The 11770-nt window shown below is 41.9% G+C and overlaps 2 protein-coding genes across 2 annotated transcripts in view; both read right to left on the bottom strand.

The window, feature by feature from the left end:
- The window catches only part of LOC307212574 (fibrinogen-like protein 1), a 119607-nt gene that overhangs the window by 22827 nt on the left and 85010 nt on the right, over window positions 1-11770 (bottom strand). The gene's annotated exons all lie outside the window — the stretch shown is intronic.
- On the bottom strand, window positions 2117-11562 carry CKAP2 (cytoskeleton associated protein 2). The gene is made up of 7 exons (XM_079969954.1): window positions 11483-11562; window positions 9474-10309; window positions 8687-8900; window positions 6782-6949; window positions 6044-6110; window positions 3457-3805; window positions 2117-2993 (listed from the first exon to the last, which is right to left on the bottom strand). Exons 1-7 carry the CDS (start codon window positions 11492-11494, stop codon window positions 2747-2749), a joined length of 1893 nt encoding a protein of 630 aa, XP_079826080.1. The 5' UTR covers window positions 11495-11562; the 3' UTR covers window positions 2117-2746.

Genomic DNA, 11770 nt, shown 5'->3' with positions numbered 1-11770 from the left:
AATGAAAACTCTATTCCTGCCAAAAAATTCTATTTGCAGCATATCATAAACAGTCCCTACAATATTAATGGCATGCGTGCAATTACATCAAGCCACAAAAGTATTTGGGAAGATTTAAGGGAAGGGTCAATTCTCACATTGCATTTTTAGAAACTGGCCTTGGATCAGTTCCTGGAAGTTATACAGTGGTACCTCGGGTTACATACGCTTCAGGTTACACACTCCACTAAGCCAGAAATAGTGCTTCAGGTTAAGAACTTTGCTTCAGGATAAGAACGGAAATCGGACACCGGCAGTGCAGCGGTAGCCGGAGGCCCCATTAGCTAAAGTGGTGCTTCAGGTTAAGAACAGTTTCAGGTTAAGAACAGACCTTGGGAACGAATTAAGTACTTAACCCGAGGTACCACTGTAAACATACGGAAGGGTACTTACTGGATGTTTAATAGTGCACAGCTCATATAGAATGCATCCCAGCGACCATATATCACTGGAAAGACAGGTTTGTAGAGTGATATTAGCTTAAGGCAGGAGTGGGGGAACCTCTTTAGCCTGTTAGGCTGGATCTTGGGGTTCCCCCACCCTGGTGGGCCACTTTGACAGGTAGGCAGGGCCGGATGTACATATAAGCTAGACAAGCTATAGCTTAGGGCCCCACTCTCTTGGGGCCCTCTCCCCAAAAAAAAACCTAAAGGAAAAAAACCTGGGCGTACATTTCCAAAATATAAGATAAAAAATAAATAAAATAAAACCTACATACAGCAACAGTGTTTTGTGTTGTGTGGGCTCCTATGATGTAAATCAGGGGTGGCCAACTCCCAAGAGACTGCAATCTACTCACCAGAGTTAAAGACGGGCAGTGATCTACCGCCTTTTTTGGGGTTCAGGTCAAAGTTGTTCAGCTTTTTTAAAAAAGGAAGTCCCTGTTTTGGGGGGTGCAGGCAAAGTGTTTAGCTTTTCTTAGGGGAGCCGGTGATCTACCACAGATGTCCAGTGATCTACCAGTAGACCACGATCTACCTGTTGGATGTGCCTGATGTAAATCATGGGCCCTGCCTGCTAGCCCACTCCCTAAAAGATCACTATAGTTTCTGTATATAGAGAGCCTACATTCTGCATGGACTTTTCGACAATTGCTTTGATAAAATACATATTTTGTTATGTGCAAATGGCTTTAGATACCTATTAGGTCCATAAATTACCAAATGGCATATATTTGTTAAGTTGTGGGTGAACATATCAGACAACACAGCGATTCTTCAAACAGCTCTTGCTTATTCACAGGCCAGAACAGAACTGAACTGAAGGGTTCAGCCAGCCTGCTTATATAGAGCTCCAGTACAACGTAACTGTAAGACTTTCTGTAACTACCCAATCACTGAACGTCACTTTCAATCCCTTATTTGCATATGTGGACCTGAGTGAAAACTATCTACAGTATCCCCCTGCTTGCCCAGGGTGAGAACTTTAGTACATAACAATATTCAACACAAAACAACAACAATTGCAGATAAAACATGATGTGCTTGGAAAGTTCATTTTAAAAGGAATTTCAGTTCCAGTCCACCCTCTCTAAAAAGGAACCAATTTTGTTTCTGTTAAATTCACATCATCCTTATCAGTTGTCTTTCCTTGTTTCCATCCTTTTTCTAGATGAAGCCCCTTTGGATCAAGGAACTACCATCTTATTGTCTGTAAGCACCCTACATATGGATGGCACTGTGTAAATAAACTTTGAAAGTTTTAGAATTAAGTTTCGAAAAAACAATTGTAAGAACTACAAAAGGACATAAAGAAACTTTAAAAAAATAAAAATTGTTTGAATTTGTAATTATCTCCTTGTGCATTAAGTTTTCTTGTTGCATATGTGAAGATTTAAAACACACTATTTTCTGGGAGAATCCCAAGGCCCATTAAATCAAGCCAAGCACAATCAAGAGGTTTTTTAGGCAGGTCTCCATAGTGTCTTTAGGTAGAGGTAGTTCTCATGGAGCTTCTACTCAAGTATAAAATATATTTGTAGTCTAAGTTGGCTATAGGACAAGATATTTGAATCTGTTGTTTTCCTCTTATAAAGTGCTCAGCTTAATTCTTTCTGGAAGAAACATATCACAAAAAGTGGATATAAATTATTTTATTTTAAACATGTGTTACTATAAACCAAGATTTAAACATTCATTTAAAATGTTTTTAAACTTCTGCAGTGGAAAAGTTCTATGGAAAAGTTATACAAACAGGTTTTTTAAGGGATAGCACAAAATTTTAGAGACAAGTTTTACAAGAGATTGAAAAAATTGTATATATTGAATAGTAGGGTTAGTAGTTACTGCTAGAATTGAATTAGTGTTAAGGCCAGAGGAAGTTATGAGTGTGCCATCTCAAGACCTGCTTCACATTTCTTAACCATGGTTAGGAATGTGAGCATTATGTCTGTACTGGAGCACGATTCAGAGATGTTTATTTTATTTGGAAATGAAAAATACACACACAATAAAAGACCGCCTTATTCTTAGAACTTACACTTGCAGATTAAAGGCATATTAATAAACATTACCAAAGATAACCACTTTGATGGTCACATCCGTAAACCAAATAGATGACCAACCATTACTCACTGTTAAAATACATCACACCTTATATACACACGATACCCTTTTCTATTCAATACAGCTATTATTAGTTGCATCAAAAGCAATGTCGCTCGTTTTGTTTCTGATCATTTCAAAGAAACCTTAAAATTGTGCCATAATCACTCTTGACCTTGCTGGGTACAGAGTTTGCGCAGTGCACTGTTGTGTCTGTAGATGAAACCAATGCCTTCAGCTCCGAATTCTTCAAGTTGTTCAAGTGAAGAAACACAAGGGTTGTGGTCTTTCAACATATCTGGCAACTTACACACCTTCTTTTGTATGCGGCTAGAACGTCTCACAGGAGTTAAAAATTTCAGATCCTTGATTGCAGGATGGTTACCGTCACCCTGCATTTTTTTATTTGTGCTTGGAGATCAAGGAGGGAGGGAAAAGAGGTAGGCCATAAATACAAAATATTTGCAAGATTACAACTTGTTATAATGCAAGCAGACATAAAGTTTGACACTGAATATTACTTAAGTTATTCTCTCTACAGCACTGATCTCAAATCGGCAGCCCAACAATGTTAGATGCACTAGGTCTGCTGTGACAGAGAGGCAACATATAAACTGAACTGGAGAGCTGGGTGAGAAGATTCGGACTTGTTGTGGTGCATTGGAATCATCTTTCTCAGTTGCAAGTTTTATTTTGATATCCTTTGAAAGGCTTGCAAAATAAATGAATAAATAAGCTATACCTGGCAGAATCACCACCCCCAAATACTTACTGAGTGCTCCATTCAGCTTGAGACTGAACAAAGGTGTCAAATATAGTGACCCACCCCCATTAGAAACCAGATAGAGAATGTACTCCTGAAGAGGCAGCTTACCTTATCAAGGAGGGAGTAGTTGACAAGTTATACTTAATTAAGTACGAGCCCCCTTTGTCAGTTTCAGGAGTTGGGAACTCTAGTATTCTCTCTCCCTCTGCATTGCCGCTATCCTGCTCTTCATTTTTGAGAACTGTAGGCTTCTCTTCTTTATTTTGGTGCTTTTCTTCAAACGCAATGCTCTCTTGTTCAGACTTCAAACAAGCCTCTGCTTTTTGAGAAGTCACTTCATTACCAGATTCCATCTTGTTATTGACGTTTAATTCCTTGAAAGCGTTTTCTATCTTCTCTTCGTCTAAATGAACTTCTGACTCATGATTTAGAGTGATTTCTTTTTCCACACATTCCTCTGAAAATAGAAATACACTGTCATAAGTCAAGGTGACCCAGAACTTTTTCCTGTGAAAAAAATGAAATTCAGGGGTTAACTTACTCAGTGTAGACTAGTACCATATCTTTTGATAGTTACAGTTACAGATAGGTAGCCGTGTTGGTCTGCCATAGTCAAAACAAAATAAAAAAATTCCTTCCAGTAGCACCTTAAAGACCAACTAAGTTAGTTCTTGGTATGAGCTTTCGTGTGCATGCACACTTCTTCAGATACACTGAAACAGAAGTCACCAGACCCTTCTATATAGTGAGAAGGTGGGGAGGGGTATTACTCAGAAGGGTGGTGGGATTGGGTGATTGGCAGATCAACAGAGCCAGACTGATACCCAGAGAGAACTTGCTGCAAGACAGACCCAAAAAAGAAAATAACAGAACACCTCTAGTCATCACATACAGCTTCCAAGTTAAAACAGTACAACGCATCATCAGAGATCTACAACCTCTCCTGGACAATGACAGTTCTCTTTCTCAAGCTCTGGGAGGAAGACCTTTCATTGCCTACAGACAGCCACCCAATCTGAAACAAGTCCTAACCCAGAATAATACTACAGCCAGACTTAACACGGACACTGGCACCACAGCCTGCAATAAACCCAGATGCCAACTTTGCTGCCACAACCACCCGGACAACACCATTACTGGCCCCAACAACATCACACATACCATCTCGGGACTATTTAATTGCTCATCGTCTAACATTGTGTATGCCATCAAATGCCAACAGTGTCCTTCAGCTCTCTATATTGGACAAACAGGCCAAACCTTACGCCAAAGAATAAACGGACATAAATCTGACATCAGGAACCACAAGACAGAAAGCAGTAGGAGAACACTTCAATCTCCCAGGACATTCTATACAAAATCTCAAAGTAGCTGTTCTATTACAAAGGAATTTCAGAAATAGACTGGAAAGAGAAGCTGCTGAACTGCAACTTATTACCAAACTTAAAACCATGGAGAGACCTGGTCTGAACAAAGATATTGGATTCTTATCTCATTATACATGACAAAGCCATTTTTCACCTTCTCACCCCTTGCTTTTTCCTGTAAGACCTATTGCAGTCGTTAAGAGTCGTCAACAGGCTCATCACAGCTATCTGCCAATCACCCAATCCCACCACCCTTCTGAGTAATACCCCTCCCCACCTTCTCACTATATAGAAGGGTCTGGTGACTTCTGTTTCAGTGTATCTGAAGAAGTGTGCATGCACATGAAAGCTCATACCAAGAACTAACTTAGTTGGTCTTTAAGGTGCTACTGGAAGGAATTTTTTTATTTTGTTTTGATAGTTAAATCACATTCACTATGAAGTAGAATTTGTAGCACATTTTTGTCACAAAAATAGGATGAATGGCTGTATTTCCAAACAAGTTGAGACTATACGTTCAAAATAAGTATCGACAAAACCTGATAAAGAATTATAATGGTTATAGGGGTTGCTTGTGTGTAAGCAGGTGTCTATCTCCCCGGCTGGGTGCAAACACCTGGGTGGGTTGCCAAAGTGAACCTTTTCTGTCCGGACAGCCCACGGCTGACTCAATCGCTGGCAGAATCCGTCAGTGGGCGTTTCTTAAACTTCTTCCAGCAAAGAAGCTCTTTGACGCCTAGTCTCCTCCTACTCTCTCTGCGTGAAAGCCTTCTGCGCAAGGAGGGCGTGGGCAACGGAGGAGTCATGAGGCAAGGAGTCATGAGACCGCCTCGCCACTTCCCCCATCTGCCCCCCTTCTCCACTGGTGCTACGCTGATTCTCTTCCCCAGAAGATGGGTTGCTTCTTCCGATCCCTGGACGCTCTCTGGAATCCCTCTGGCTTTTGCTCTCTCCCTCCGGCACTGATGGCAGTTCCCTGACAAGAATGGTCCATCTTTCCAGAAAGGTAATTTTAAAATGTAGGCAACAAGCAGAATCACAGTATAGTAAACCAAGGACAGAAATATATTCACCGACTATACATTTCAGCTTTTAGAATGTGGAACGATAGCAACAGAGTTACAGCTAAGAAAGTTAGGAGCCAGATGCTTTAAGGAACAAAGGCAAAAGAGAAAAAAAAGTTAATATGTTCATAATTGCACTCAAATTAGTGGGCGCAGATAATCTCCAGTTTAAGTTTCTGCTTTATTATTAAACTATTAATTTAAGGGCAACAGGTTGGGAGTTGGGAAGTGTGACCATCTTAAATTAAAAATAGTTACTCTTACCAGATTTAGATACGATTTTTGTTTTCTTCATAACATCTGCTAATGTACGGCGTAACTCATCCTTGGGCTAAAAGAAATGTGATTTTGTTAGTACCAGATCATGCCCAAGTCAATTGTAATTAGCCAGTGTGCTGTAGCGGTTCGCATTGGACTAGACTGGGAAGACTCAAGACTAAATTCCCACTTGGCCATGAAACTACCTAGGTGACTTTGGAGCTACAGTGGTGCCTCGCAAGACGAAATTAATCTGTTCCGTGAGACTCTTCGTATAGCGTTTTTTTTCGTCTTGCGAAGCAAGCCCATTGACAGCTTAGCGGATTAGCGCTATTAGCGGTTTAGCGGCTTTTAGCGGATCAGCTGATAAGCGGTTTAGCGGCTTAGGAAAAGGGGGGGGAAGGGGAGGAAACCCGCAGGAACTCGCAAGACATTTCGTCTTGCGAAGCAAGCCCATAGGGAAATTTGTTTTGCGAAGTGCCTCCAAAACGGAAAACCCTTTCGTCTAGCGGGTTTTCCGTCTTGCGAGGCACCACTGTATCTACTTCACAGAGTTGTTGCGAGGATAAAATACTACAGTATGTACACCACCTTGAGTTCCTTGGATGAAAAGTCAATACATGGTAGAGTTATGTGGTAGAGGACACCACGGAATTTTAGAAAATAAAGCCTCATCTGCAGAATGCATAAAAATTACTCTAATTAAATATAAATGCTAACACAATACTATTTAAGAATTCTTACCTGTGCTCCTGCCAGAATTGCCTTTTCATAGATAGCAAGGACCTTTTCAATGGAGCGAAACTGTTCGAGACGCATCTGGCATACCCAGTATTTGGCAAATTTCTTTGCATCTGGCACAGACAAGGTCAGCTTTTCCAAAGTGGAATGTATGTCATCACCTGGATAACCCTAAAGATAGATTATATGTTGGCTTACTTTTTAAAAGTTGTTACGCAATATGAATTCCAGAGCTTGCTAGTTAATCTGTTGCAGTGAACACTCAACTCTTGCAGCACTTTTTATAGACTAGCAGATTTATTGTGGTATAAGTGGGTATAAGCGGGTGGCGCTGTGGGTAAAACCTCAGTGTCTAGGACTTGCCGATCGCATGGTCGGCGGTTCGAATCCCCGCGGCGGGGTGAGCTCCTGTCGTTCGGTCCCAGCTCCTGCCCACCTAGCAGTTCGAAAGCACAATTAAGTGCAAGTAGATAAATAGGTAGCGCTTTATAGCGGGAAGGTAAACGGCGTTTCCGTGTGCTGTGCTGGTGCAGGCTCGCCAGAGCAGCTTTGTCACGCTGGCCACGTGACCCGGAAGTGTCTCCGGACAGCGCTGGCCCCCGGCCTCTTAAGTGAGATGGGCGCACAACCCTAGAGTCGGACACGACTGGCCCGTACGGGCAGGGGTACATTTACCTTTAAGTTTTCAGAGACTACGGACTATGTCTTTAAAGCATAGGGTACAGCAGAGACCCAATGCCACCCCGTATTTAGCACAGAACTTGGGGAAGATCTCGTCTGTTGCAACCCACCCTAAACAAGCATGCTCTCTGTCATCTGCAATACAGCTTGTGCTGATTGAGGGCCAGTCAACAGAACTAGAGATCGTTACCAGTAACTAACAAATCTGTGGACCACCTCTTATTGTTCATCTTAAATTGAAAGTGAGTTAGGCCTGCAATAGCATCTTTATCCCTGCTAATGAATTATTCCCCATGTTCTGCAAGGGGTTTATCTCCTAAGCAAATATCTAACAGCAGAATTTTTCCCTCAGGAGCCATCTGTTTGGATTATATTCTGCCTCATACTCTTGTGATCACCTCAAAACGAAAGCAACTCATGGGGAAAATGTGACTTTATTTTGTGCAGCATGAATTCATCTGGTCCCATGTATAATGGAGAAGTTCTTACAAACAGCAGGATTTTATCACTAAGGAACCTAGGAACACAGGAAGCTTAAAGGTAAAGGTAAAGGTACCCCTGACCATTAGGTCCGGTCGTGACCGATTCTGGGGTTGCGGCGCTCATCTCGCTTTATTGGCTGAGGGAGCTGGTGTACAGCTTCCGGGTCATGTGGCCAGCATGACTAAGCCGCTTCTGGCGAACCAGAGCAGCGCATGGAAACGCCGTTTACCTTCCCGCTGGAGCGGTACCTATTTATCTACTAGCACTTTGATGTGCTTTCGAACTGCTAGGTTGGCAGGAGCTGGGACCAAGCAACAGGAGCTCACCCCATTGCGGGGATTCGAACCGCTGACCTTCTGATCGGCAAGTCCTAGGCTCTGTGGTTTAACCCACAGCGCCACCTGTGGAAGCTTGCCTTATACTAAATCAAACCTTTGGCCCATCTAGCTCAGTATTGTCTCTACAGCAACTGACAGCAGCGCTCCAGGATTTCAGAGTGGCAGTCACTCTCGGCACTCACTACCTGGATATGAGAACGACTGAACCTTCTGCATGCATAGCATACGTTCTACCACTGAGGTATAACAAATCATCCGTTAAAAATGTCTCCCAAAACAACCCAATTTTCCCTTAAATTCCAACATGGTCTTGCCTTTTATGGTCTTACAGAGCTGAATGAAAGTATTGAACATACAGTATACAAAAGCTTATTTTCTCATGACTGTGGCTTAACAGAGGCCTCACCTCCTCAATTAAGTGCAGACATTCCACAAGGGTCTTATTGACACTGTCACTCAGTAGTCCTTGTTCATCTTCATCTGCAAGGGCAGACCAGAAGGATTCAACTGGTTCTTTTATAGTTTGATGAAAGGATTCTCTTTCAGGCAGAGTATAAACAGATATGGGAGGTGGCAGCTTCTTTAGCCCTGTCAATGGCGGCCGTTCAGCTGGTCGGGTTCTACAAACGAGTCAGTATATTAGTAAGTTATCAACATTCTGCTTTGCCCCATAATGTAATTAGGAATAGGCCATGCAACAGACCCAATACAGATGTAACCCAATGACGCCCAAATGCCTAACCATGGGTAAATAACTGGTAGTAAACAAGAGGTAGGTTTGACTTGAGGAAAATGGACTGGTATGCCAAATTGGACCCCACTGTGCGCCAAACGTGGCCTGCAGGGCAAAGGTTCCCCACCTGTGTATAGTACAGTGGTGCCTCGGGTTAAGTACTTAATTCATTCCGGAGGTCCGTTCTTAACCTGAAACTGTTCTTAACCTGAAGCACCATTTTAGCTAATGGGGCCTCCTGCTGCCGCTGGTGCATGATTTCTGTTCTTATCCTGGAGCAACCACTTCCTGGTTAGCAGAGTTTGTAACCCGAAGTGTCTGTACCACAGTATCAGTATCCTACACCTAAAAAGATGACCTCAAAAGAATTTTGCTTGTTTTATTTTTGAGCCAAATAACTTGTGCATATCCTAAATTTACAGAGATGTAAGCCAATGTTCCCCCCATACCTTTCTATTACCTTATTCCTTTTGCAGGTTTTGCTGGATTATGTTTTCGGACGCCGTCAGCTGATTTCAAAGCTGAGACAGCACCATGAGCTTCAGAAACAGGTCCCGTTAAATGTGGCCCAAGTCCAGTTTTCGTTGGAGCATTTTTCTTTGTTCTGTGCACAGATCTGTTAGCAGTGACGAGCTTCCCATTCTTATTAGGATTTCTTTGGGATGCCCCATTATTCCCTGGTGTTCTATTGATAGTTTTTGTCTCATGGTTCAGAATGGGCTTCGGCTGGCCCACAGGCACCTTCACAGGAGGCCTGGCTTGAAGTGAGAGAACAGCTGCAGGTTTGGCAATAGCAACAGACTTAGATGTATTAACTGTGCTGCTGACTCTATCATCCTTTTTGCCTGTAATGCTGCTTGTGGATTGAGTCCTCACTGCTGATTTAGGGGCAGCAGCCATGGTGTGCCTCCTATTCTCATGTTCTGGTTTTCTTCTGAAGGAGTTTATTTTAGATTCTACTATCCTACCACAATATGAGCCAAGCGCACGCTTCTCTGAAAGGGGTGGAACAAAGGTGGGTGGTGCAGCTGTTTTCAGCACTTTCTCTTTTCCATTTATTTTGAGTAAGGAGGTCTGGTTAAAGGACATGTGCTGGCTTTTCGTTTTAGCTGGTTCAAAAACAACTGCCAGGGGGCTACAGTTTGTTTTTGTACTAGCCAGAGGGCTACAGTTTTCAGTCACAGAAATCTGCTTCAATATGATAGGAGACTTTAAAGCTTTTGGAGAAGCAAAGTTTTCCTCCAGCATGTCATCCACTTGGGTCCATAGAGGTCCAACTGCATTTTCTTTGTTTTCCTGAAATATTAAATTAACATTATACATCTTTTTCTCCACATTTTCCAACATAAAGGAGGTGCACATAACCACCTGAAAAACAAAATGGTTATAAGCATATCTGCTTTACTTTTTCCTTAAAAAGGAAAATGATATTATTTCAACACCATTATTTCTTATATTATCATAGTGTAATATATTCCAGAGAATAATACTAGCAGGTGATTAGATATGCCAGACAACAAACCATCTCTAGATCTAATTCTGTTGTTAGAAACAAATGAAAGCTAGGAGCTAAATGACAACTTAAACCTAGGTTATGGGCACAACAATGGAATGTCTAGGCACATGTTTTTTTTACAACAAGAATACAAAGCTGAAAATGAATGAACAGCAATTAAAATATTATGTTCATTTTTCACATGGTTTAGTCCAGGCATGTCCAACTCCTAAGAGACTGCAATCTACTCCCAATATAAAAATACTGGCAGGGATCTCCCCATTGTCATTGGAGGATGAACCAAAGCGACAGAGCGGAGGCATTCATTCCAGTTTTAAGTAATGCAAGCGATAAGGGTCCCACGATCGACTGTGATCAGCAGGGGATCTACTTGTTGATTGCGGTCGACCTGTTGGACATTTCTGGTCTAGTCTTTCCACTGCCCACTCCCCTAATATTCTTAAGTCTTCTCCAGTCTTCAGAGAGCAGTTGGAAGTGGAGAGGCAGAAAAAGGTCCGCCTTTGCTTCCACTCTGCAGTTTTAACCTGAAATCTTAGGCACAGAGCTCAGAAACTGCTTGCACTAATGAAATTCCCTGTTGCAAAAGGCGCTTAGAACAATGGGAATTTTGAACACTGCTCCCCACCCCATTTTCATTGTATGTAAAGCAATCAATCAAGAACTGTGAAACAGTATGTATGGGTATGTAGATGTGTGTGTAATATAAATGTAATGAGCAAGAAAAGCCGGTTTAGACTTTTTATAAATTAATTTATAGTTAACATTTTTAAACAAGTTATAAAAGCTACTAATGCATTACTAGAGTTATGATCTGGAAATTCCTGGGCTTATAAATAAATTTAGCTGTCTGTCTTTTAGAAACAGATTCCTCATTCTACCCTTTAACTGCAAACTAGTATAATCCACCTTGAGTCCAAAATTCAAGTGAATGAATACGAGAGACATATACTTACCGGACTTTCCATTTTTTGCTTCGCAAGTAAAATTGTCCTGTGGCTTTTGCTTGATAAGCTGTTAGGAGAACAAAAAAACAAGAGCTGAGCACCAGGATAGCTGAACAAGAGGGCATCCCCAAAGCTTTGACACCACAACTGAAAAAAAGCCTTATCCTGCACACCCACACTTCAGACATAGCTGTAAACTATGGACACTATCCTGTCATAAGCATCCATTTCTATGAGCCTAGGAGGAGCACAGGAGCTGAGCCTCTGCCAACTGACATAACGAGGGAAAGCAGGGTC

The sequence above is a fragment of the Podarcis cretensis genome (assembly GCF_951804945.1).
Source record: "Podarcis cretensis genome assembly, chromosome: 3".
NCBI classification, from domain to species: Eukaryota; Metazoa; Chordata; class Lepidosauria; order Squamata; family Lacertidae; genus Podarcis; species Podarcis cretensis.
The sequence above is the reverse complement of the archived record's forward strand: the minus strand, read 5'-3'. Positions and strand labels throughout refer to the sequence as shown.

What these genes read in the sequence shown, in the direction of transcription:
- CKAP2 (XM_079969954.1), bottom strand. An exon ending in AAACCTGCAAAAGGAATAAG is followed by an intron (nt 8,901 to 9,473) that starts GTAATAGAAAGG and finishes ACTCGTTTGTAG; the next exon opens with AACCCGACCAGCTGAACGGC. An exon ending in ACTACTCCCTCCTTGATAAG is followed by an intron (nt 2,994 to 3,456) that starts GTAAGCTGCCTC and finishes TTGATCTCCAAG; the next exon opens with CACAAATAAAAAAATGCAGG.